The sequence below is a fragment of the Anthonomus grandis genome, chromosome 9 (genome assembly GCF_022605725.1).
Source record: "Anthonomus grandis grandis chromosome 9, icAntGran1.3, whole genome shotgun sequence".
Lineage (NCBI taxonomy): Eukaryota > Metazoa > Arthropoda > Insecta > Coleoptera > Curculionidae > Anthonomus > Anthonomus grandis.
The window spans coordinates 20,596,328-20,621,004 of record NC_065554.1 but is presented as its reverse complement, the minus strand read 5'-3'; the positions used below and the strand labels follow the sequence as shown (position 1 = coordinate 20,621,004).

The 24,677-nt window shown below is 29.7% G+C and overlaps 1 protein-coding gene across 1 annotated transcript in view; it reads left to right on the top strand.

The window, feature by feature from the left end:
• Positions 1-1,852: 1,852 nt before the first annotated feature.
• Positions 1,853-24,677, top strand: part of LOC126740560 (neuroligin-4, Y-linked) — a 405,662-nt gene continuing 382,837 nt past the window's right edge. Inside the window, exon 1 of the mRNA XM_050446645.1 lies at positions 1,853-2,459. Within this exon, the coding sequence (XP_050302602.1) occupies positions 2,015-2,459 (445 nt within the window). The 5' untranslated portion in view covers positions 1,853-2,014. The remainder of the gene's footprint in view (positions 2,460-24,677) is intronic.

The window sequence follows — 24,677 nt, the reverse complement described above, 5'->3', positions numbered from 1 at the left end:
TTAAATTTGAAATTTAATTTTAATTTATATACCTTAAATTAAAAAGATTTTGAGGTAGTATTCAACTTCACAAAAAAATTTTTCTAAATTTTTTACAGGGTGAAAGAAAGATGTAAGTTAAATAAAATAAACTCTGTTTTTATATACTGGTACTGCATTTAACTAGATGCTTTAAATACATTTTATTTTGAGCTTGATAAAAGTATTATCTATTTTTAAAATAATATCTCACATTTTGAAAGAAATCCATTGCTAAAGGTCATCGAGTGAAGTAGGTTGCGTTTTAAATATAACAGTTTTTAAGTGACTCCAGAGAAAAAAAGTCAAGGGGTATTAGATCCGGTGATCTCGCTGACCATTGGAAGTACTCTACGCTAAATACTCTACGCTGAAGTCTTTTTTTTTTGTTCCATTGATCTTGTTTCTTTAAATTTGAGAATTATTTGCCTCACGTAAGTATAATGATTTACTAAATTTTGTCTAGAATTGTTTTTGCTAAATAATGCAGTAGTCCTTAAAGCAAAATGATTTTGCGAACCATAAATATTAATTATTTCACTCATACTGTAACCATTGTGTGGAGTATATGGGTGAGTTGGTACAAAAATACAAGATGATATGCACTGTAAAATATTTGTTGAAATTAGATTTACACATCTAATTTCTGGTACGACCAATTGGATTAAAAAACATATTGTTACTTTTGACTGTGAAGTACGATCTGACACACTTGTATTAAATTGGATATTGATCAGTAGCAAACAAGAAGCAAGTTTAGCGTAGAGTACTTAATTATTTTTGTCCACGGAATTACAAGAAAGTGTGCATCATGCAAATGAGTTTAAAAAATTTTTTTTTTTTTGTTTAGCCTAAATTGAAAACCATGTTGAGCATCTAATTAAATAATAGCACTTTATAAAACAGAGTATATTTTATTCAACTGATACCTTTCTTTAACTCAGTATTAATTTTAGAAAAAAATCTTATGAAGGTTGTAGTTCCCACTATCTGTATACCATTAAATGTACAAATTCCGTACCAAATTGCGCTTTTCTAACCTTTTTAGTTTATCAACATTTTTGCATTAAAAGTTTCAAAATTAACATGCTGTTTGTTTTTTAATACGAAGGCCCATTTAAGAAAATGTTTCCAGTTTTAGACCTATTAAGACAAAGTGTTCAAAACTGGTCCAAATAAGTGTCCGTTATGCGACAAATAATGGAGCCCAAATGGACCTCTAAGTGGGTATCGTTCGACTGTGCATTAGATATACATTGTATATTATTTAAATCATTTTTGATAGACGGTATAACCACGGTCTAACTGAAAATAACTTGAAATCTATATACTTTGGTATAACCAAAAAGGGACCTAAGTATACTGTCTATCCTACCTATTAAAAAGAGTTGGATATTTAAAGTCCTAATAGGTGTTAATTGAGAAGTTAGAAGTGCCCGGTTAAAACTTTAGTGTTATTTGGTTTTGATAATATTATGTGTAAGAAATATTGTAATTTAATTGACGTAAATAAATAATTATTATTTTTTTACTTATAGTTGTTTTTATTTTTTAATTTATCAAATCTGTATGAGGGGGTCTCTCACGTTAGGGCCCACTGGATGTTTTAGTACTTCCTCAATTGCCTATTTCTCTAGAAAATATAAAAATGTGCGTCTTTATCGACTTATAACATTTTCGGTTATAATAAGATTAATCTTCCGCTTCAAATTTAACAAAAAAAAAATCGAACTCCCACAGGCCCATTTCCAAAATGACCCGTTAGATGGAGCGGCGATGCGCGCGCCCCCATCTCCTGCAATCCCCCATTCAGTTTTCCTGCGAGGCCCTTCCAAGTAGGGTCCTTACGTCGCGTCCCTTCACCCTTGCACGTAATTTTCACGCGATTTTTTTTTTGCTCGATTTATCCGCGAAAAATAATGTCCATTGCCCATCTCGTCAAATCGGTGCCGTAGTGTCGCAACATGCCCGATCCCTAACTGGTGTCACCCTCACGATGCCCCCTTTACCGTGTGTACTGGTGTTTTTCCTGTTAATTTTAGATTATTTTAAGTGCGACAGTATCGCGGATACCCCCCGTTCCCCCGCCTTATCGTCGCGAACGGTGAAAACCAAATACGGTGATGTGAGTGGAATTATAGTGACCCCCGAGTCCAAACATTTGGAACCAGTGGAAATATTCAGAGGGATACCGTACGCGAGCCCCCCCTTGGGGAGTTTAAGGTTTATGCCCCCAGTAACAGGGGCGTTGTGGCAAGGGGTTAAGGTGGCGGACACCTTTGGACCCGTGTGTCCACAAAAATTGCCAGATATTGCCAATGAGACTGCCGCATTGAAGAGAATGCCCAGGGGCAGGTTGGAGTATCTGAAGAGGCTGCTGCCCTATTTAAAGAATCAAAGTGAAGACTGTTTATATTTGAATATTTATGCTCCGGCACAAGGTAAATTGAAGATATTTCTTTTACTCAAAATATATTATTTTAGCTCTTACATTTATTCATCTTTGTAATATGTTTTTTCCTTTGACTTTTTTTTGCTTAGAAAAATGTCAGAATTCTTGGTCTCTTTCTAGATTGAAAATATTTCCTTGATCAAAGGTTTTAGGTTAATTGTGATCATTTCATTTAGGCAATTAGGTGTATCATTTCATTAGTATTATAAGATGTCTAAGTAACTAAATAAAAGCTCAAAAAACAAAATGTATGTAGCTCATTGCTTAGTTTTAACGTTCAAGGAAACAATAAATTTTGCGCGTGAAATTCTTGGAGCAACCTTATTTATAACTTTGGAAAATAATTATTTTTTTTCTTATTACGTTGGTCTACCTGACTAGCAATTTATCATCTACTTATTTGAATTGTCTTTCTTCTTAACAACCGTTTATTAACCGTTTTTTTACTTTTGAATTCTGGTGGAATTTGCTTTCATAATGTTTAAAATACTGTACCTCTTGACAGTATTTATGTCGCTTTCTTTTTAGTCTCTTATATTTTACTTGGTTTTTAATTGGCTGGCAATCATATAATTTTTTTATTCCTTACTTTGGCATATCTGTTAATAGTAGTTGCGTAACTTGAATCTCATCTTTTTATGATCCATAACCTGATTATCTGAACAATCATTTAAAGAAGACAGAATGTTGAGAATGATGAAGAAGGAATAATTAGTGGAATAAAAAGAAATACTCTTTGGCAATATTAACATGTGTTCCACAGCCTGATTCATGATATGTTAAGTAGTGTCTTTTCAGAAATGACTCTTTTCTATTGCATTCATTGGCAAACCCGACCATTGGTTGGAATCAATTGGGATTCATCGTTTGGAAAGAAGAAAATTTAATGATGGTGAAATTTACCTTAATGATGTCCACAACTTGATTTTAAATCCTATGACTAGCGTATTTCATAAGGATGCTTTTTTGTTTTACTTACTTTGACATAGTTGGCCAGCAGCCTATTCACTCTTGGAATCTTTGGAAATTTATCTGCATTATATATACGACACTGCTGCTTTTAATATAGACTTACTTGCTTTTTAGATTCTTTTAATTTGTTGGCTTTTAAATTCTGAAGGAATTTTCCTTTCGCTTGCTTATAACATTGACATATTATGATTCATAGGTTGTTTTCAATGCATTCAGGGGTTTCCTTAAACATTATTTCTTTTCCTTACATTGGCAATGATGGCATATGTTCCATAGTCTGGTTTCTCTCTGTTTTGTCTTCTCAAAAAGTATTATTTTTCTTTTTCTGTCGTTGGTGTATCTGACCATCAACCTATTCGCTCCTATAGTCAGTTGAAAGAAATTTTCTTTCTGTTCACTCCTGAATTTTGGTGGTTCCCAATTTCTAATGATTCTATTTTTCTTAACTGCTTTGTCATACCAAAATGCAAGAGATTTTGAGATTTACCTTTATCAAGTTTACAACAGTGACGCTTTTAGCAGTATGCGATAATTTATTTGTTTTTGGATTCTGGTGGAATTGACCTAAATCATATTTAAAACTCTTTCTTGACAGTTATTTTTAATTTCCTTTTTGTGTATTATGTTTCACAGCATGAATTTTAAATTATTGTCCAGCGCTTTTAATCATTTAGTAAAATAAGTGAGTAAATATTTAGTAACATATGAATTGTTATACATTGTAATAATATATCAGGACCAAAAAAAAATGGCAAATGCACTAGACTGCATTCCCAGTTTCCATTCTAGCTTACTTATTAAGCAAAAGTTGTAAATGCATTTAATGTGAGGTATAGGCAATCTATGGTTGAATGAATTAACATAAAAGGAATTTTTAAGTCTTTCTAATTTCTTCTAGCTGATAAGCTTTCAAAATCAAATATTAAGCAAAGAGTCACATAATGAAATTCCTAATCATTTTGAAACCTAGGGTGAATGTACCAGCAAAACTTACCCCAAATTGAAGCGACTGCTAATAGGAAAAATGTTATTAACCCGTACAATTTGAGTTTTTCCAATAAGGTTAAGGAGCTACCAGTCTACAAAAAAATCCCATATTCCAAGACCAATAAGTTTTCTAAGTAAGTTTACTCTGTAAGGGTCTGCACTTCCTAACTCTATGTAAATATCTTAGACAGAAAGATTGCTTAATTTGTGAGAATTTAAATTACTGGTAAGGGATATGTTCATGGCTTAACTGATGTACACAGAGCCAAAATAATCAGCTAAAGATTGAGCAGATTACGATTTTGATATAATGCTTAATTGGTGTGTGTAATATAGTCCTCATAACAAAGCCTAATTGAAACTTTAGAAGGAGAAAGAAGAGGTCTAGTTTCTTTGTATTGTGCAGTAGAGGATGGGTATTATTTGGTGGGAATCAAGTACTCCTCAACATCTAATTTAAAGACAAGATCAAAAATAATACTGTTTATATTTAGCATATTATTGCATTGAAACAAATTATACAACGAAGTTTCAGACATGTGCATGGTCTTATTAATTTCAGCTGATGGTGGCACATAGTTGTTGACTGTTGTATAAGTAGTAGAGTAAAGGTCAATAAAGACACTAATAAAGATAAATGGTCCATGTTGTGTAAGGATGACTAAACTCATCCAGGATAAATATTTTCCAATTTTGTACTTATTTATAAATGATATTGTAGCCGATGTCATTTGTCATTAGTTGCCCTATGCTGATGACTTGAAAATCTTTTAGTGAGTAAATTACATTTAAGACTGTTCTTCTTTGTAGCAAAATCTCAGCTAAATGAATGAGTAGTGTACCTTGAACAGTTTGCTCTTGATGGGTTTAATTAATTTTTTTTACTACCACATTAAATATGTATTCCCTTGTTGGAAGTAATAAATTTTATAAGAATTAAATTTTCGTTAGTCTTTTATTCAGTACTACAATGAGTTTTACTAGTAATCTTTATATTAAAGCTAAAGAAGACCTAAAAAAGAAACACGTTTAATATTAGTGGCCTTCAGTAAAGCATTTGATACGATCGACTATAAAATGCTTTTAACGAAGCTGCAGAATTGTTTTTTGGCAAATGCAAGATTTTTTTAAAATATTGTCTTATACATCACTTGCACTGTATTCTCACAGTGAAGGGTTGTAATTATAGACTTTTAAATTTTTACCATTAGAAACGGGAGTGCTCCTTTACTTCAAATCAAATCCGTTACTTTTTTTTGCAGAATAAGAAACATTTTCAAAAATATACCAAAAATTTCAACAATATTAACGGAATAAATGCACCAACTTACAAGAAAAATTACTGGTATTACAATAATTTTGAAACCTTAAAATGCTAATTCTCTTGATGACTTTTTACTTTTAAATATTTTACAAAATAATATAATATAATATAATAAATTGGGTAGAATTTGAAAGAATGTACGTTTCGATGTATTATTTAGAAAATTTACACAAAATTATGGCAAAAAACATTGATTTAAAATGTACTGCAAGACGTTCATATATAATTTAACTGATAAATATTAAAAAACAAGAGTATTTAATTAACTTAAAAAAAATTCTCCTAAGACGACTTAATCTGTATATTTGTATGTAAAAACATGACCAGATTAAGACATCCTCTTCTATTTTTGACAATTTTAATATTATTTGCAATAAAAATAATTCAATAATTTACTATAAATTACCTATAAAAAAATAAATATTTTTTAATTACCATTTATTCATTTTAAATTAACTCGATTTTTTCGAGCAAATTGTTATTTTTTTTACAATCTGCCTATTCTTATTCTATAATAATGTGAAATTAACTTAAGTATTTTCTCAAAGTAATAGATATAGATTTATTTATTTAGTGATGTTGAATATGTAAATTTAAAATGTTAATTTTCATTGCAATTTCTACTAGGCGTCATGTTTAGTTTTTATTCTTGGAGCTAAAAAGAACTAATAATTATTAATGAATGATGATAATAGTTTTACCTTTAAATAATGAAAGAAATATTTATATTTAAAAATTAAAAAAAAAAAACACTTATAATAAAAACTTTTTTAATTCTTTTTTTCTTGAATTAATCTTGAAACTTGCAGCTGCTTTTAGGATTGATAATATAAAAGTAAAATCACTTATATTTAACATTTTTACAAAATTTGAAAAGCATTCTCTAAGATATGCTGTCTACCCTGCATAAGCCGCAATCAATGAAAAAATAGTAATCTTATTTCAAAATTTATTTGCCCAATAATCCTCTCATATAATAGAGCTTGTAGTAATTTTATAGTCGCTTATCGAGTTTATAGGGATTTTATTAATAATAACGTAAGTCATAAAATAAATATATAGCCTGAAACAACTCATAATCATAGTAATATATAAAACCCAAATTATACCTCTTATCCTTGATTATCAAAATTATAGGATAAATGAGTATTCGAGAACATTTGTAGGAATTACAGAAGTTTAAGAATCTGACCCTAAATTTTGCGTTCAAATCCAGTAAACTAGAATGAAAGAGAATAGAAATAGGATTAAAACTTCGGAATAATATTATTCCTTTTAAAAGTAATGTAATAATAACATGAGTAAGTTAATAACCTTATATCCGTTATTATATTCTTATTGGATAGGGTCTATAACAGATCCTTCCAGTATTTTTTTTTCTTATTTACCAATTTTATACAAACTAGTTAGTTTTTTTTACCTATTTTTATAAATCAGTAGTACACCTACTGATCTATCATATTAATTTTAATTTTATTTTTTTTTTAAACTAGCAAATATCCATATTATAATACATGATTTAATACTATTATATAAATATTATTTTTGATTTAAATCCCACTACTAAAAACATGAGAGCGACTTACAATTAAGGATTCATTAAAGTGTAAATATCCTTAAGTACTAAAAGTTCTAATAAGTTATTAAATACTTAAGGTAAAATTAGGCTCGATTAAGTTTTCAGTCTAGCATTTGATAAGATGTAAGAATACTTTAACTAATTTAAATGAATAATTCTACTTCTTAGCAAACAAGATACGGTTCCATTTAGGACCAGATATAGGACGAATGATAAATTTTTTATATTTCTTAAAGAGCTTTGAATCTAAATCAATATTGGGTTATAAGTTTAAAGATACCAGCTCATATTGGTGTTTTCCACAAAACTGTTTTACTATACTTAAGTCCTAAAATTTATTTAAAATTTTAATGAGATTTGCTTTGTTAACCTATCTAGGATGACATTAAAACAATATACAAACTTTCAAAGTGTGTAATTTAATTATAACGAAAAATAATTAAACTGCCATTGCTGAAGAATTTTGTCAAGTTGAATTCTTTTATTAGAATAGAATATTGAATGTTATTTAAATTTATGAGATAATATTATGCTTGTCATGATTATTATAATATAAATATTATTGAATAGTAATAACTCAAAATTTCTTTAGATACCTACATAAATTATATTGTAATTTATCTCTACTTGGGTTTTTAAAGGCACTTTTTAGTTTATTCAACGCATTTTAGCTTATTTTAATTTTGGTCCAGGAATCTCAAGTTATTTTTTAGTTTCTTCCGGGCAATTGCCCACACCCAAATTTTGCTCTTTTTTTTATTGTAGGCTTGAAGGACATCCTAAATTTCTGCCAGGAATTACTAATTTTTTTGATTTTTTTAAGAGATTATGCCTATACTCAGAAAAATATGATATACTGAAACTCAAATTCTAGGCAAATAAGTTATCTTTAAAGAATCACTTAAAATGCCTGGAAGAAATCTAAGATAAGTTGAAATGCATGGAAAAAACTAAGAGTGACTTTAAGTCCCTAAAATTCCAAAAAAATAAGATATAGCTACAAATTGCAGGAAAAAATTAAAATGCAGTTAAAATACCTGCAAGAAGCTAAAATCATCTAATCTAATCTACTTCAACTATCTAAAGTTAACGCACTTAGAGTAATTTTAGGTTTTTTTCAGGTATTCCAAGTGATTTTTAATTTTTTATTTAAATTTCAACCAAAATTTTTTTCAGGCATTTCAAATAATTTTAAATTATTATTTTTACAAAATTTGAAGCTATTTCTCATTTTAAACAGTCATAAGAATAATTTTTTGGAAAATCTAAAAAACATTATTTATTTCCAGTTTATTTTATATAAGCCATAAATAAAAGGTGCCTGTATTTTTATAATTATCTAATATGGTTTAACTTCTTGTATATAGTTTATTCAAACAGTTATATTATATTTTAAGTTTATGTTACAAGGTTGCCAATAGCTTTTAATTTAAGCATAATTAATTTATCACGTCCACGCTATCGCGAATAATGGTCCAAACTAGTTGATAAATTGGAAAACTGAGTCAAATTTTCTACGAATTTTGAGTTTTGCGCTATTTTTATAAGTTTAATAAGTTTTATAAGCGCTATATTTTTAAGTCAGTTGGCAACACTGTATAATATCGGCACTCGTATGTCCGATGACAGTTTTATTTTTAGGTTTAAGTACAACGTTGCCAGTAGCAGTTACCTTAAACATAATTTATTTAATAGGTACTAGCTGAATGCCCGCGGCGTTACTCGCGTGAAAATAAAAGCAAAGTCGAAGAAGGCCTCCAATAATAGTAAATGTAACCCACAATACACAAAAATAAAATCCGAAGCCACGGCTCAATGATTGTACATGCAACCCACAATACACAAAAATAAAATTCGAATCCTCGCCTCATTGATAGTACATGCAACCCACAATTGCCACGCCGTTTTTCTTGAGGTCAAGGGGCGCGATTAATATAAAATAATTATTATAAAACCAAGACACAAATAATCTTAAAAATGATTCATTAGATGTAGAGCGAGCGGTAAGACTGAGTCGAGTCACCTCTCGGGTATCAGTCTCGCATGGACCCGCCTTGTTTTAATGTCTACCAAAATATAAATAATACAGAGGCATTTTTTCAATCTTATTTATTAATCAGTTTTATGCCACTATGCGATATTTATCATTTATCATTAGGGGTGTTAGCGCCCCTTATCGGCGGAATTTCAAAAAGTTCGTTTGTATTTGGTGCCTACGTTATAAAAGGAACCCGTTGGCAAAATTTCACGTTTCTAGCTATTGTAGTTTGGGCTCTGCGATGATGAGTCAGTCAGTCAGGACAAACTCTTTTATATATATTGATAATGCGATCTTATGGCGTTTAATGGTTTAACGAGTTAATAAAATATCAAACTAGGCAAATTTTCTACAAATTTCAAGTTTCTGTAAATTGACACTTGCAAATAACTTCAAATGTTAACTGTATTGTATGTTAACTTTTGCTTGTTGTCTTGTTATTATTTTCTACTTTATTTTATTATACTTTATTTATTCTTTTCAAGCTGTACGTTGCACTAATGAAGTCTAACTAATGAAATCTTAATAATCAAAAATTTACTCAACGTGTCTTAAGTTTTAATAATATTACTTGCACAACAATTGGTAATGGCAACAAGCGCATTTAATTAATTCATGATAATTAGTGAAACAATCTTCCGCCCAATTAATGGCTGCCAATTGCAAATTTAACTCGAAAAAAACCCTCACACATGGAAACAATTAACCCCCGTCCGATTAAAATTCCTCGGACAAATAATCGTTATACGGTCTCCGTGTCCTAAACTACCCCCATATTATGCATATACATACATATAGATGCACTGTTTGCCAAAACACCGTTCTGATCATCAGAGCGCATTGTGATGCAAATGCTGATATAATGCGCGGACGAACAGAGCCCCTTCCTCCTCCCGTGTGTTGCCACTTTAATGCTGTTATGCTAATATTATAAATCCGATACTGTTAACCACGAACGTTTTGGGGTGGGTTTTTGAGTATACGAAGGTTTATGTAAAGAGAGCTGCAGGTTTTGTGGACTAAAAACCTGATTGTTTTCATGCATCTGCTTTCGAAATACTAATTAGTTCTCTAATCCTCGAAATTGAAAATCAGTGTTCATGCATCGGAGTATTCAAATCTAATTACAAAATTAATAATTTATAGAGTAGGTTTCCTAAATAAAAAAATTAGAATAGCAAAAAAGTATGTATTAAAATTTTGGGTCCATGAACCACGGATTAGAAAACGTTATACTTTATTAAACATTACATAAACAGAAAACTCAAACATAATAAAACAAAAGTCATCAAAAGTTAAAAATGTCACTTTAGAGATTGTCCTCAAATGATTCTCAATTTCCCCTAATTTTAAGAACACCGTTGGATAATGTGGACATTGAAGAATTTAATGAAGTCAGCGTTTTTTTGAGTTCTTGAAAGTCTGAGAAAATCAGGAAGTATATTACAATTACGTGTGATGTGATTATGTAAGTGGTCATGTAATTATAAGTAAGATTGTTTGAAATGTTAATAAAGACACAGTAGATATAAAGAGAAGGCAAGGAAATAAAATGCTGATGGAACAATCATTATATTTCAGCTCTGCAGTTCAAATATCCTTTTTTGATGACATTAGGACTATATCCCCAATTCTGACTTAAATCGTTGATATATCGGTATGATAATGAAAGCGTTGACTATAGAAATTTTTGTAGTTTTGTTTATTACTTGCTTTTATTACTTGATATGTTAATTAGTTGTTTTTATTACTTTTTTGCCTCTTAGCTACAATAAAATGAATTTGCACATATATTTATTTAAAATTTAATTATTTTTCTAAAATTAAAAAAAAAATTAGGATTGTATATTTTTTTAGTTCAAATATTTCCTTCGCACAAACTATAATTAGGACAAAACATATAGTTAGGGTATAGAATTAATTGTGTAGGCACCTATAAAAATAAACTTGCTTTCACATTTCCTATAATCCCCAAATTAAAGAAAGCATGGAGAAAGGTATGTCAGGTTAAAATTTATTTTTATTTTTCTGTCTCAAAATATAAAAATCCTGATGATTCACCTTAGTCAAGGCTTAGATTTATTGCAATTCTATGATCTTCTCTAAAACGTCGTCTCAGAACATAGCTATTCTTCGTGTTTCTCAACATCAAGAAAAGTACATTCAGATGACCTTTTTGTTGATAATCGAATTCAAGTTGCAAGTTCAAAGACCTTAGACACTAGTGGTATCCCTATTGTAACTATCTCATCAGGTAACATTCAGTCCAATTTTTTACCATTAATAACATCAGGGAGCTTTTGATCAAATATTGTATTGATAAATATAATTTTTTCTTATAAAATAGAAAAGGCTTTCTTGTAAAAGTATCTTTCAAAAGGTAGATTAAATTCTAAGTAAAAAATTATGTATAATGTTCTTGTATATGTAGATACACCATGAGCAAGATATCTAAGTTAAGATTACTTCTGAAAAGTCAATTTGAAAGTGAAGCATTGGGCCCCTCAATTCTTAAGTCTTTAGTAATGGAGAATCCATATTTGATTTATTATACAATCAATTTTATAAATAAATAAATAAATTGAAAATACGTAGAAATTCGTAAAATAAATTAGATACACGTACTTTCTAAGGTCGCCGCTTTCATTTTCATACCGGTATATTAAAAAAACATAGATCTTTGAAACTGATCCCTGTGGTACTTCATGTCTGATTAGTTGATGTTGGAATTTTTGTTGTTGTTTAAATAAACAAATTTCTTGCGGCTGAAAAGACAATATCATACTAGGCTCATAGTCTTATGGGCAGTATCATAAAATTAGAGTGCAGGAGTTTTTGGGCAAAATGAAGGATGACACAAAGTCGGAAGTCTTTGTAAGGTCATAAAATGGGGCAAATATAAGGAAAGTTTACTTACCGTAAAACCCTATTACTTTGAACAGTCATATAACTTTGAACAAAAAGCCATAAAAACATATTATCTCTAACATCACGCCTAGACAATTTATAATATCGACAAACACTGTTCGATACGTTGGACCAATCCTACACGAATACATTCCTTCAGCGCATTGGACGTTTCGATTTATATTATTCATCCTAAAAACATTGAACGGTTTGTCTAAAAATGCCGGTAAATTTGTAGTGCGAAAACTTTAACTTGCATCTGACCATACAGTTGTTGTAAAGACTTTTTTTTGTAATTGTTGGGAGCTCCAGGGTCTTATAAAACCGTAAGTATATGGGTAAACTTGAATTTTGGGGTATAATATTTTTAAAGTTACATTTTATAACCTAACCTCTGAATTTCAAAAACTGCCCATAACTTTAAACGGCTGTTCAAAGCTATGGGTGCATTTTTGAAACAGGGAAGTAATATTAATATAAAACTTATCTTTTAGACTACATTAATGTCGGCGGAAAATCTAAAACGTAAATACCGGCGCTATAATAATGCCGAAGATAAAGAAAATCTTAAAAAGGTGCTGAATATGATAAAAAATAAAAGAATTAGCCTTTGTCAGGCGAGTAAACAATACGGTTTTCCAAAAGGCACATTATCCAATAAATTAAATAACCGCCACACTGGAAAAATTGGAAAACCATTTGTCCTTCCGGTAGAATTGGAAAATGCTATTGTGCAACACGTCCTACTTGTAAGTGAATGGGGTTTTCCATTTGATTATACAGATTTGTCTCACTTGGTACAGCAACTAATCTTTAAGCACGGAATAGATGCTCCTCAACTGCCTGAAAATAAGTTGCCCAGTAAGAAGTGGTGTCTCAGTAGTTATTAGAAGACACAAAAATGATCTCACTTTAAGAATTTAACAAAATTTGAAAAAATCTAAGGCAAGCATAACACCTGAGAAAATGACGCAATACTTTTCCAATTTAAAAGAAATAGTTTTTGAAAACGGTGACCCTTTACCTTCAAACAGGATATTTAATTATGATGAGACAAATTTGTCAGATGACCCGGGGATGAAAAAATGTATTTTTCCACGAGGCATAAAATACCACGAACGCATCAAAGATTTATCAAAAAGTAGCATTTCCGTAATGTTCTGTGGATCTGCGGATGGACGTATACTCCCACCGTACGTAGTATATAAGACTGAAAATCTGTGGCAAACCTGGACTGAAGGAGGACCAAAAAATACCCGATATAATCGCAGTAAAAGCGGTTGGTTTAACGCAGTTGTTTTTGCCGATTGGTTCCTAAATTCATTTATACCTTTTCGAAAAAACATTGAAAGGCGCGTCGTGCTCATAGGAGATAATCTCTTAAGTCATTTCTCTGAAGAGGTAATGCGAGTAGTTCAAGAAAACAATATTTCATTTTGTTGTCTTCCCAAAGATTCTACCCACATCACTCAGCCGCTAGATGTTGCCTTTCATGGGACTTTAAAGCGAAAGTGGAGATCCATATTAGATACATGGAAACAGTCGCAAGTGTTACCAAAAGAAATATTTCCTCGATTATTAAAATCGTTATGTGATGCTGTTGCACCAGATTGCAAGTCCGATAACTTGGTATCCGTTTTCAAGAAATGCGGGATTTATCCATGGAACCCTGAGGAAGTATTAGGTCGGTTTCCGAAAGAGCCCAATGAAAATAATGATCCTAGAAGTTCTCAGGTGGTTTCGGATGTCGTTTTAAATATGTTAATGAACATGAGATACGGAGAAAGAAATACCAATGCCACTGCCAGAAAAAGCTCTAAAATAGACGTAGCTCCTGGAAAAAGTATCGCCTTTAAAGATCTCACCCCACAGAATAACATCCCATCAACCAGCAAAGGAGTTGCCAGAAAAAGTTTGGAAAACAAAAAGCAAGCTTTAAAAAATTATAACCGATCGTCAGTCTCGTCAGAAGAAAGCGATAGCAGCGATTCTAACTATATTGTGTATATGGACTCGTCGGAAGAAAATCTTCTTACCATTGTCGAAAAGGAACAAGAAACCTTGTGCTTAAGCAGCTCTGAAGAAAGTGCTTCTTTAGCTTCTGTTTCACCGAAGTCCCCTGGGCAGACATCAAAGGTTTGCGCTTCATTAAAGACTTTAACCTACAGCCCATCTTTTCAAACAGTTTTTGATTTTCCTGTCTACAATTTTGTATTGGCCGAATTTATATACAACAAAGGAACAAAAAAGGTGGCAAAAAAAGTGTTTGTCTCAAAAATCATTTCCAAGGATGAAAGCGGCTTTAAAGTGAGTTGTCTTTGACGATATGGGCAAAAATCCTCAACTTTTATTTTCCCTCAAGTGGAAGACATATCATCTATTGATCGTAGCCAAATAAAATGCACATTAAGAAATCCTACAGAGTTTAGGGGGCATTTTACGTCTTTCAAAGAAGATTTAGGAAATATTTATAATTTAGTTGGCGTGAGTGCATTTACGGGTATTTGTTATTTTTTGTTAACAAAAAAAATTAATGTAATGTTTATGTTTAATTAATACCTAATCTTTTGTATCTTTAGGTAATATCTAACCTATGCACCTTTTATTTGTTCATTTGTGTTTTGTTAAACAATTCGTTTATTTGTTTATTTCAATAAATATCTATTAATAATTTTATGAGTGTTTAATTTCATTGCAGGTTTTTTTTATGTAGATACACATAATATATCCTTTTTTTTGTTCAATGAAATAATTACGGCGCAATAAATTGAACATTAAAGTGAATTTAAAGCTTCGTTCAAAGTTATGTCTCTGTACCCATAACATTGAACATCCTATTTTAAAAAAAAAAAAAGGTGTTACTTGCCTAAATGTAAACATTTTGTTTTATATATTTAAAGGTATTGTTGGTTCCCCCAATATGCTTACAATACTATTTCTCTATTGTATATTATTAAGAATCTGCAAAAGACGAAAGCCGAAAAGTGTTCAATGTTATGGGGTTTTACGGTACTTAGATATACGTTATATACGCCAGATATACGTTATATATACGCCAAGATGATTGATTTTTTGTTAAGGAATCTTAAATCACGAGACAGTCTTGCCACTAACCAAAACTCTTTATTTTTACTCTCGACACGTGTTTCGTTAACGATGTTAGCATTTTTGTAAGAACATTATAAATGAGTTTTAATAGTTACCAGTAGATATTGAATTCTGCATAAGAGCTAGAGGAGGCAACATGGATCTGTATTTCCTTTTTTTCTTTTTGACTTTTTCCATTATTTTTATGTTTTTTGTTTTATCTAACCCAGAAATATATTTTGTTTGTTTTATAAATTAGTTTTTGCTTTTTTACGTCATATTTGTAATTTTTTGGCATTAAATAAAACAGTTTGTAAGTAATGAACAGCATTTTAATTTATATTTTTTTAAGAGTTGAAATTACTACAAAATTTAAGGTGATTCCATATAAGCTTAGTTGTGTGTATTTAGTAAGTACCTTTTATTCTTTCCCTTTTTGCTGCGCTACTGCAAAGCACATCATTCATTGGCTAGATGATTATGGGTTTTTTATTTACGTAATTTCTAAGAAAATTATTATGGAAAATGGTCCCCAATATTATGGGAGCGTATTTTAAGGGGAGAAAAAATGAAAACTCTAAGTCTCAGTCTCAAAATATCTTTTTAATTAATCAGGTAACATGTTTCGCATCTAGCTGTAAAGCCTGATGATGCTTTATTACACACCTGATTAATTAAAAAAATATTTTGAGACTGAGACTTAGAGTTTTCATTTTTTCTCTAGTTACGTAGGTCTCTTTCAGATAATGGACGAGTTCCTTCAATTAGAGTATTTTAAGGTCTGATGTCATTTAAACGTACTGCTCTTCGTAGGATGTGTACGTCTTCTTAGGACTACCTGACTATCTACAGAAAAATCTCATTAGAATAGTTCATAGACTTTTCAAAACAATTATATCCAGTTACGTGACAGACGAACCTTAATTGGGGTAAATTCTTAGCAAAGGCAGGTTGTGGCATTGCCAAGAATTTTTACTCTTTACGCCATTTTTTACTTCTAAGGTTTCTTCGATCAAATGATGTATTGTGTGTTAAGTCTTCCACAGCATTCTCATCCTGTTAACGTATATGGTAAATCATTAACAAGAAGGAGTGCCCTTAAGATGAATTATTGTATGCACATCAAGTGGGCACTCAAGCGAGAGATCTAACTTTGTATGCATAATTGCTAAGTTAAGAGTAAAAAAAAATAAAACACAGTCGAGGGCCTTATTCAAGTCACAAAACAAAGCCAATGGGTCCATATGAATCCATGATGTTTGCAATTAACCTGAATATTGTATATTCTATAGACATTCATTAATTTATCAAAGATATGTGGTGAGTCAACCTTTTTGATAATTCATGTAAAGAAAACTGACGGGCATTTTCTGAGCAAGATATTAGTCTGAATGAAGGAAATCATGAAAACACTTACTAATTTACTACAAACCATTTTATTGGAACAAGACCAACTAACAGTCTCTTAAAAATATTAAAGAATTGCATTGGCAATTCACCAAAGAACTACAAACTACTCTGTTGTCCTTTCTGTTATGATTTAAAAGTATTAAAAAGTTGCTAAAGACTTTTCCATTAAGTGAGTGAGCTTTTAGGATTTTCCATATCGTAACCAATGACCTTCTGGAATTTTTAATGTAAGAATCATATAATTTTTCGTAAATATGCATTGCATATAAAGCCTCTTTCATGTTCTTGTACTACTTTATTACTACCACTGGTCAGCCTAGATTTCAATCGAAATCAGTTTCTTGGATATAAGGGACTTATCCTGTTATTTAAATATATGTTAAAAAATATTTATCCAGCTACAAACATTTAAAATAAGTTGATTTTAGTCTCTTTTTATTCTTCTACATTTAATAACTTTACTTTAGGATCTTCAAAATACAAATAAATTAATATTAAAAAAATTATTAATTAGTGCATTAGTATCGTGTTCATGCAGTATACACAAAAAACTATTACGAACCATTTGTGATAACTTTCTGTATATAAAATCATTATCCTGGTATTCCAATATAAGCAGAATACTTATCGGATATCTGAAAAATGACTCGTCAATGCTATAAACATTCGAAATGATCCTTGTCCCCCTTTATTCTTCCACTTCTATAAATTCTCCCCCAAGATTTTTAGCACCCCGCCGGGTTTTTTCAATATCCTACTTCTGATAAATCTTTCGTCGATTGCGTCACCTTTACTATCAAATTTCGTTTGGCGAGACCGTCAATATGTTTCACCTGGAGTACGAAGGATGTTTCCGTCAGTCGGGCTTTACTGGGCTGATTTTTTAATATGGAGTTTATTTGTATATTGAATGTTTAAAGGACGGATTCGTCAATGAAAGATTATAAAAAAAAGTTGGAAGTCCTTTATATTAAATTGCCGTAGATTAAGTTGTTTGCTTATTTCATTAATTATGTAGAATTTCTGGTCTAATAAAGTTAGTTAAATTTCGAAATAATTGCGTAATTTGATACTTATAAGCTGAGTAAAACGAGCGTATTCAAAAAAATGCATAATTTAAAGCCATAGAGCAAAAAATACAGCTTTTTGTCTCATAATTTTTTTTTCTTATTAAATATTTCGATTTAAATAGTACCTCTAATTGCTGTTTTAATTTGCATATTAAAAAACTTGTTTGTATTCATTATCTATTCTCATTCTTATAAACAGTACGCTAATTCTATTAAATATAATGAAAAGTTAAATTTTTTTTAGTTTTCATAAAAGCTAATGAGTTTTTTCCAAAGAGATTCTTATAATTTCAGTTAGAATAGATATTAAATTTATTTAATAAACGTAAATGCTGTCAAAGGCTTATCGATTCTAAAGTTTTAAATAAAAGTTTATAAGGTACTGCATTAATAATGTTGTCGCTAGTATCGCCCCAGATATTTATTGCCTATTAAAATCGAAAAAGACCAAATCCTATTTTCGAAAATCCTTTTCAAGCAACCTAAGTCCCTAAAGGAGCTTAAACTTGCTTTATAAATGTTTAAGGCACCATATTAACCCTTTTATATCGTTATTATTGCTTGGCACAAGGAAACCTAAATTAAAACATTTTTCATCTTAACCAAAGAAACGAAAATGTAAATAATCAAAGATGCTTTTCATCTGGAGAGCAAACTTATCGGCCCCCTAAATCTTTTTGTGGAGATATTAAATGGGGATCTTTCTTTGTATATTATTTTCTTTGATAAGAAATGAGGATGTTTTTTGATGTCTGTATTTACTCTGCGATACAATTTGATAAAAAATGTATCCTATTTATTACTTTAATATCTCTGTATAACTCTAAAAAATATGCTTTTATTATATAAAGCAAATTTTTTGAACCCAATAGGCAAAATACTTATTAATTAACGTTAGTCGAACATTTAAGGGCCTGTCATGCTTTATGCCACCACGATTGCAGTTAAGTAAGCAATAAGCTGAGCGAAATCCCCAAATTAAGCTATGATTAATCTGTTTTAACTAACAAACGGTTCTGCTAAATCTACTGTTTACCTTACTGAAGGGTTTGATTGAGTATCACTAAGCATATGTATCCAATTATTGCTATGTATGCAATAGTGTGTAAAGATGGTTATTATGTAATAAGTAATAATGAAGGAAAATACATAAGTACGGTGCAATATTGATATTAATAGTTAAAATTAGAGTTTAGAAAAAAATGTAAAATTTTTTAGAAAAATAAAAGCACCACCATAGCACATGGTGGATAGCATGTGAGAGATTTACGGAAAACAGGAGATTCAAATTTTTTAATAATTTAGTAATATAGGTAATTGCTTATGATCTAACGACCTAAAATATTTCTAGCGATTCAGATTTTCACTTTTTACCAAATTAAAAAAAGTCCTATTTTTATAGAAGATTTCATTTATATTGTACAAAAAAATTTAAAATTTACATTTCATAAAACCGGCCTTATACTAATAAATCAAAAAATATGGACATTTTTAAGACTTTGACTGTGGCGAAGTAATCCTTCAAGAAAGCTCGTGCCATATGAAATATTTATAGTCAAGATCCTTATTTGTATTACGAATATTTCTACCTCTCGCATACTTGAAAAAAGTTTCACAATTTGATATAAACGTACGTATGTAGCTGAAAAATATATGGGAAACTTTTTACCGCGTGTGAGTTATTTGCTCGGTCTTCTTTTCCCCTTTTTTAGAAGTTTTAAAAGCTTTTTAAGGCCTAGCAATCTTATCATTTTATTTAGGAGGGTAGAAACTTTTGCATGGAACATGAGATAATGGAAATTTTTAAAAACGTAATATTTACTTGTCAAATCTAAAAATAACTGCAAGAGTCTGTAACTGAGGTGCCTTATTTTAGGTATTATGCTTTAAATATAAATGAATAGTGATATTTATATTGAATTAACTTAAGAATAAATAAAAGAGAATAAATGAAATAAGTTGCTTTTATTTCGGAAAAGGATCTTGTGATTTAGTGTAATTAAATTACGTAGTATAAAATATTTAATTAACCTCAATCTGAATAACCTGAAGAGCCTTGCAAAGCGTAAACCTATATAAAATAAGGAATTTTATTTAAAATTTCTTACTTTAGCAATTTCTCCGATAGGAAAGGAAATAAAAAATAAAACTCCACGTTCACTAAATCCTAGGAAAATACAAACTGAACTTTTCTGATTAAAAAATTAATTGAATTTTTCAATTTGAGACTAAGTGGATCGAAAATGCATTTGCTGTTTTAGTTTTCTAGGGTTTTTTTTATTTGTTAAAAAGAATCTGGTTTAAATAGAAGTAACTTAAAAATAGGAATGCATAATTTTAAAAGGTTTTTATGCTTAAAAAGCTTGTAAGGTCTACAATTGTTTCTTTTTCCTTAAACAAAAGCTTTTTCATTACATTTTTTTTAATAATATGTAACATTTGTAGATATTATTTCACACACGTTTGCCTTTTCCGATGCGGCGTAATCTAAACAGAAAACGCCACGATCGCTAGTTTCCGCATGAGCGGGTCCGATTTCCGGATGTATATACGCTAAAGAGATAAATCAAACATCGGAAAAAAGTTCCTGCAAGCGGATCTTTTTTTTCGAAAATTTAAATTTCGTTGGATTTGAGGATCGCTGTCATGGGATTTACGAGAGAAGAAAGTGGGACTAGAATTTAAATGAGGATCGAATCAAAAAAGTGATAAATATGTAAAGGAATAGTTAAGAGGAGCAGCCAAATATTGACTGACCTAGAATCCTTACACAAATTGATGTTTTTCTTATAAACTCCAAAATTTTGAAATTATTTTTTTCCAGAGTGATTTTAAAGGCTTTCTGATCCTCTAAAAAATTATTGCTTTTCTTACTGATTTTATAATAGTTATCTCATTGGCAATTTTAAATTTTTGGTCAGCTAATATTAATATAAAAATCATTATGATGTATTCATAATATACTTGAAAATTATGCCTTAATTTTCTTAATAGTTATTTTATAGATTTAAAGAAGAAATAACATTATTGTTTCCTTACTGGTAATTTAAGGGCTGCTTTACACAAACCAACCAAGTATAAAATTTGATATTTCTGATGGATGGAAATATTAAAAATAATTTTTTTTATTGGAAAATTAGAAAAAATTAAAAATCAAAACTAAAATGAAACTTTGTTGTTTTCATAAATTCCTGTACAATAGTATTTTAAATTTATTAACTTTCAACAGCATGAAAATGACAAAACTATAAAACACTGATTATCTTACACACTGATTATCTTACACACATTGATTATCTTAATTAGAAAATATTTGCTCACAATGGAATTTTTTTCTTTCCTCGTCAATTTAAAATTCAGTTCCAAAACGAATTTTTTAAAATTATTAACCTGGAAATATAAATAAATCATTAAAAACAAAAGTCTGTATTTTCGATTAATGACAAATTAGTAAAAAATACTAATATTATTAAAACACTGAAAGGATAATACAATAAGAAAACATTTAAATCTACTTATCACCTTTAACATTATCATCTTAATAGTGATTTTAAAAGTTTCGATCAATGAAACAATGATATCAGTAATCATTTTAAAACATTCATCAACATAAAAACAGAAAATCATATATGTTGTTCCTTATTTAAAAGAATTTAATATAAATTGAGAAAGTGTGGTTAGAAACATTATATTATTTTAAAAATACAAGGTACTAAAAGACATATAAATAAATTTTTAAAATTTGTTTAGAAACTGTTAAAACTAAATACATCTAAATGGAGCACTGCTGAGCATTTATTAAAAACACAAAAATTACTTATATTATACCAGGGGATTCATCCTAAATATGTAAAATTCTAAAGACTGTTTAAAGAAAAATTAATAAGAAAGAAAAAATTTTAACAGAGTGTAGGACAATTCCTATTTTTGTATATTATAATTCTAAAAATTCTTTCAAGTATTCTGGTAATAAAATATGTTCTAATTTGTATATTAAGATTAAGTTCGCCCTTTTATTAATTTTTTTTTCTAATGGCGACTAATTTAAAGTATTAAGTATGGGTTCTATAGCAGTAAATCGGCTACAACAAAAATATATTTGCATTGCATATTAGTCTATATAATATGTTTTCCTAAGTACAAAATATAAGAAGAGCAGCACAGTAAGAACATGCGGTTAGATAATTACTAAATACGTGTATATACTGCCTAAAATTTTGATATCTTTTCAACTAGATTTTAAGAAGCATAATCAATATATAATTAAAAGTTTAACTAAAGGTCTAAAAGCACACCTAAATATTCAATTTCATCATGATAAGGAATATGTTATTTACAATTTGCTTTTCAGACCAAAATCATTTTGCTTTTATCATACGATATATTTAGTTCTAGGATTATTATATTAGTAACATTCTGAAAATTTTTTAGCTACACACACAACGGTATCGCCGTCAAATAAATTAACAAAAGAGTTTTTATCTCCATATTGATATTATTGACATAAACTACGTAATTATTTTCAACTTTTTCTGGTAATCTGTTAACTGTTTTTCTTATATTCCACCTGTTACTTAAATAATCATCTTTCTATTCTAATGCTATATTTCTTACACCATATATTCGTAATTTTTTAAAAAGAATTCCACAGTCGTTTATGTCAAATGCTCGTTTTAAATCCACAAAAACACTATTTGTTCGTAATTTATATAATTTCTCCATTCTGCACAAACTGCAAGAGCGGCTCACAGTTTCGTAAAAAGTAATATTTTTTTAAAATATGTCCTCAGTTGACAAACAATGGTCTCAATAATTTTATCAAAGACTGGAAGCAAATATAAGTCTGTAGTCCACCTGAACCTAAGGTTTGGATATGTTTGATATTGGAATGATTATGCTTGTTTCTATTTCGTCTAAAAGATTTACTATTTTCAAAAACGTATTTGTTAAGTAAAGCAGAGGTTATCTTTTTTTAGTTCCAAAAAGACTAAACTTGAGCTATCAACTCGACATTTCAAATACGACAGTTAAGATCCTGTTTCGCCCAATTTCTAGCCATTACTCTTGCATACAGTCCGGAAACTTCCTTCTTGTTTGGAATAGTATTCCATGATTTAAAACACGCCTTTTTATTATATTCCAAGTGTGCTCAATAAAAATTAAGTCAGAGAGTTATGCAGGGCATGACAACATCTGAATATTATGCTGCTTCAAATATTTTTAGTTTACAATATTTTTACTATGTTTTGTAGCACGTGGATAAACAATGTGTTCCAGAATTCGATCCCGATAATCGTGTGCTGCTAAAAACCCTTTAAGGGAAATCAGATTGTGGGATATTTGTCAATGGTTGCGATCAATCTAACGATTTGAAATAAAGTACCTCATATGTTATTCAATTTTTTTAAGTATATCCACCTATTGTTACATTTATTACCAGTTAGATAGGAAGTAATCCAATTTAAGACAGAGTCACCCATGCTTAAATATCAAAGTAAATGTGTCTGTAAAAAATCTGTATATAGAAAATTTCTAAATGAATGAGGTTCATGTGCTATTAAGTTATGCCAGAAAATATATTTGGGTTACGAAAAATTATTTAAGTATGACAAAATATATAAAACGTGCTCAATAATTATTAGGATAGTAGATTGCACGAACAACAAAACTATAGCTGAATACTGTAGTGCTCCAAAAAGTTTCTAGCGATTCTTGCAACATGCAGACGTACATTTTTGTACATAGGTACAATATTTTTATTAAATTTTGTAGCACGTAGATAAACAATATGTTCCAGAATTTGATCACGATATTTGTTTGCTCTTAAAAAACGTTCAATGGGAATCAGATTATGGAACAATTTTCAATGGCTCCGATTGGTCTAACGATCTGAAACGCGACACCTCAGATTCTATTTAATTTTAGTTTATGTAGACCAAATTATGAACATTTAGGACTAATTAGATAGGAGATATCGATTGCTTTATTAAAATCATCATAAATGATTCTGACTGGGAAAAAAAATTATGACATTGTGATTAGTGGAAAAAATATGTTTATAAAACATATACGTTTTAAATGCTATTAAGTTATGCAATAAAATAAAACTTGTTAAGTATGTTATACCATTCATCATACATCTGTTCCATTTCACAAATTCTGCCAGTTTGATTTTCATAGGCAAACCTTGACATGGTTTTACTACTTGCAGTATATGCAATTACCCTCTTGCTATTTATATTGTTCTTCAGTCCATAAATGATCTGCTTAAAATGCCATGTGAAGGTTCAATTGTGGCATATGTAGATGACACAGTAATTACATATAAATCGGACATCTTAAGTTCTAAAATTCAGAGATACTTAAAAACATTTTTTTGCGGTTTAATAAATAAAACAAAGGAAAGAACGAAAATACGTGCTATTCTCATCATACAATTGTGTTTTTAAAAATTCGAAAATAACTCGAAATTTATACATGGGGACTTAAGTTACGTCTTAAGTTACGTCTGTTCTGGTATGTAGATCATTATTTATATACTGTATTTTATGTTCAAAAAATAACATTTAATGCCACGAAAACCTTGCAAAAACAACTTACTAAATCCTTGCAATTAAAAAATTAATTTAAACTTTCCATTTAAACCAACTAAACTGAAAACTGCTTTTATTTTCTCAGCTTTTTGTTTGTTAAAAAATATCCTGGTTTAATTAAAAGCAAGAAAAATTGCAAAGTTTAGTGTAGAAAAATAAAAAAAGCCTTGAAAATATTGGCAAATTCGCTACTTAACTTTTTAGGTTTACTAAAATTACTTCAGGTTCTTAAATGTAAAT